This window comes from Diaphorina citri, unplaced genomic scaffold, assembly GCF_000475195.1.
Source record: "Diaphorina citri unplaced genomic scaffold, Diaci psyllid genome assembly version 1.1 scaffold4104, whole genome shotgun sequence".
Taxonomy (NCBI): domain Eukaryota; kingdom Metazoa; phylum Arthropoda; class Insecta; order Hemiptera; family Psyllidae; genus Diaphorina; species Diaphorina citri.
Window position 1 is genome coordinate 1 of NW_007381503.1, and position 2,791 is coordinate 2,791.

The 2,791-nt window shown below is 40.6% G+C and overlaps 1 protein-coding gene across 1 annotated transcript in view; it reads right to left on the reverse strand.

Moving 5' to 3' along the window:
• Positions 1 to 938: 938 nt before the first annotated feature.
• LOC103520809 overlaps positions 939 to 2,791 on the reverse strand; it is a 7,737-nt gene continuing 5,884 nt past the window's right edge. The window contains exon 7 of the mRNA XM_026831784.1: positions 939 to 1,126. Within this exon, the coding sequence (XP_026687585.1) occupies positions 939 to 1,126 (188 nt within the window). The remainder of the gene's footprint in view (positions 1,127 to 2,791) is intronic.

Below are 2,791 nucleotides of genomic sequence, written 5' to 3' on the forward strand. Positions count from 1 at the left end.
GACCTAGGTGAGAAAAATTTACCAGGACATGAGGCTACCTGGAAGAGACTGACAAGAAACGCCAACCCTATTTAATTAAGAAAAGGCTAGGAAGAAGAAGAATTTGTGGAAAAAGCGAGTTTTTGCAACCAAAATTTGTGCCAAGTTAACAGCTAAACCAGGGTGTCGAAGAAAACGCGGAAAAATTGTGTGAATCAAGACCTAGGTGAGAAAAATTTACCAGGACATGAGGCTACCTGGAAGAGACTGACAAGAAACGCCAACCCTATTTAATTAGGAAAAGGCTAGGAAGAAGAAGAAGAAGAATTTGTGGAAAAAGCGAGTTTTTGCAACCAAAATTTGTGCCAAGTTAACAGCTAAACCAGGGTGTCTACCAAAATGGAAAAATAAAATTCCCTGACTTTTCTCGGTTTTCCAGTCCATTTTTTCCAAATTTCCATTTACCAAGCGCGCATCTTGACAACTACACCACTGAGACAGAAGGTATAGGCGTATAGATGTTATATTATAGAAAAACTCGATTTCAAGATTTTCCACCCTATGAACATGGTACCTATAGCACAGTACTCTTCAAAGTCATCTTTCCGCGGCATCGCCCTCCCCAGCGATCTTTCTTTGTCTCATCAATTTTATGAACTTTCAAGGAAACATCCCAAGTCTCACTGTACACCTAGGGTTACCTCGTGGCACACTAGAGTGCCACAACACACCGTTTGAGGAGCACTGCTTTAGCACCATCTATTGTACCTTTAGCATCATGATAGCCTATAGCACAGTACTCCTCAAAGTCATCTTTCCGCGGCATCGCCCTCCCCAGCGATCTTTCTTTGTCTCAAGCACCAAATAAATAAATCAATTCAATTCAATTCATCAATTTTATGAACTTTTAAGGAAATGTCCCAAGTCTCACTGCACACCTAGGGCTACCTCATGGCACACTAGAGTGCCACAACACACCGTTTGAGGAGCACAGCTTTAGCATCATCTATTGTACCTTTAGCATCATGATAGCCAGCATGTTCACCAGAGGGGGCCGGTGAGTTGACACTCAGGGCTTGCATTCCGTCCATGATCTTTCCCGTGTCCTGTGCCCCTGGGGTAGCATACGCCACTGCTGAAGCATAACCTGAAAACATGAAATTTTTATTGAAAATTATTTGTGAAAAAGGATGAGAGCTACATAGGGAAAAGAGAACAGAAAATGGAAGTGAGGGGGAGAAAAGGGCAAGGTAGACCAAAGAAAAGGTGGAAAGATTGTGTGAATCAAGACCTAGGTGAGAAAAAATTACCAGGACATGAGGCTGCCTGGAAGAGACTGACAAGAAACGCCAAACCTATTTAATTAGGAAAAGGCTAGGAAGAAGAAGAATTTGTGGAAAAAGCGAGTTTTTGCAACCAAAATTTGTGCCAAGTTAACAGCTAAACCAGGGTGTCCATTTTCGGAATCAACTAATCAACATCAGCACAGAATAATGGAGAATCACTGAATCAAGCAAATCACAGGCTAAATGGGCTATCGTGTTTCCTCAGTCTTTAATAAAAAAGACCACTTAACCTTTTTAAAAACTCATATACGCACCTGTTCAACTCCTGTTGACATCCCCCACTTTGTATTAAACCGATATAAAATTTATATATAAAAAAAGAAAGAAAAAACGACAAAAAGAAAACTCAAGAAAAGTAGAATAGAAAGGAACTAGAAGTTGCACACACTTGGTTTGAAAGAAAAGAGCTTGATTTAAACTTTTATTTGCAACTGAAAAGCTGTCCGTAAAAGTTCAATCAAACGGTAAGTTTGATGTCGCTTCAGATTTGGTTTCACACTTGATTTTATCTTTTTTATTTCACTAATTAATTAAAAATTGAAAGAAAAAAAAAACTATAAAACATAATGTCCCTGAAGACTCTGAACCAAGCAAGGAGTTCAGTTGAAGTGGGATAGAAATATTCAGGGTTTAACGGAATCCGAAGCCCATTCATACAGAAATGAATGCGATTAACAGAAGGATTTTTTTACACCCTACACAAATTCGGATCAAAAGAATCTCGTTTGTTGCTAGCTTCCTTTTTGTTAAAAAAAAAGTTCAACACACGTAGAAATGGCGGATATACAAAAACTGACGGCGGCTTTGCACATGCGTGACAAATTTGTCGGCTCGGGACACACCCTACACAAATTCGGATCAAAAGAATCTCGTTTGTTGCTAGCTTCCTTTTTGTTAAAAAAAAGTTCAACACACGTAGAAATGGCGGATATACAAAAACTGACGGCGGCTTTGCACATGCGTGACAAATTTGTCGGCTCGGGAGACACTTCACCCCTTCTTCACCCCGGTCAAAATAATCACAAGCCGCGTATTAGTTCTAAAATTGACCGCCAGTGGTCACAAAAACCGATCGCTATTTTTTATACCCGATTTTGATCTTTTTTCAAGAATCCACCGAGCCAATACCTACTTGGTCAGAGGCGGTTCAAAAGTCAGCAACACGCGTTCGCCCATGCCCACTTGCCCACATGGCCAAATAACTTAACTGTTAAAGATAAAGTTCGACCAGGGCGGTAATCGAACCCGCGACCAAGCGTATACAAGGTAGGCGCCCTACCACCCAATAATAAAAGCTACTTAAATAGGCTGGTAAATGTAGGTACAATATATGTGGTACATAAAAGATAAAAATTTGAAATGCAAGCCTATATAGTTAGATTTGTTGGTAGCGCGTCTGCCTTGTAAGCGCTAGGCCGCGGGTTCGATTCCCGCCCGGGGCGGGTTTTATCCTAGGATAATGTTCG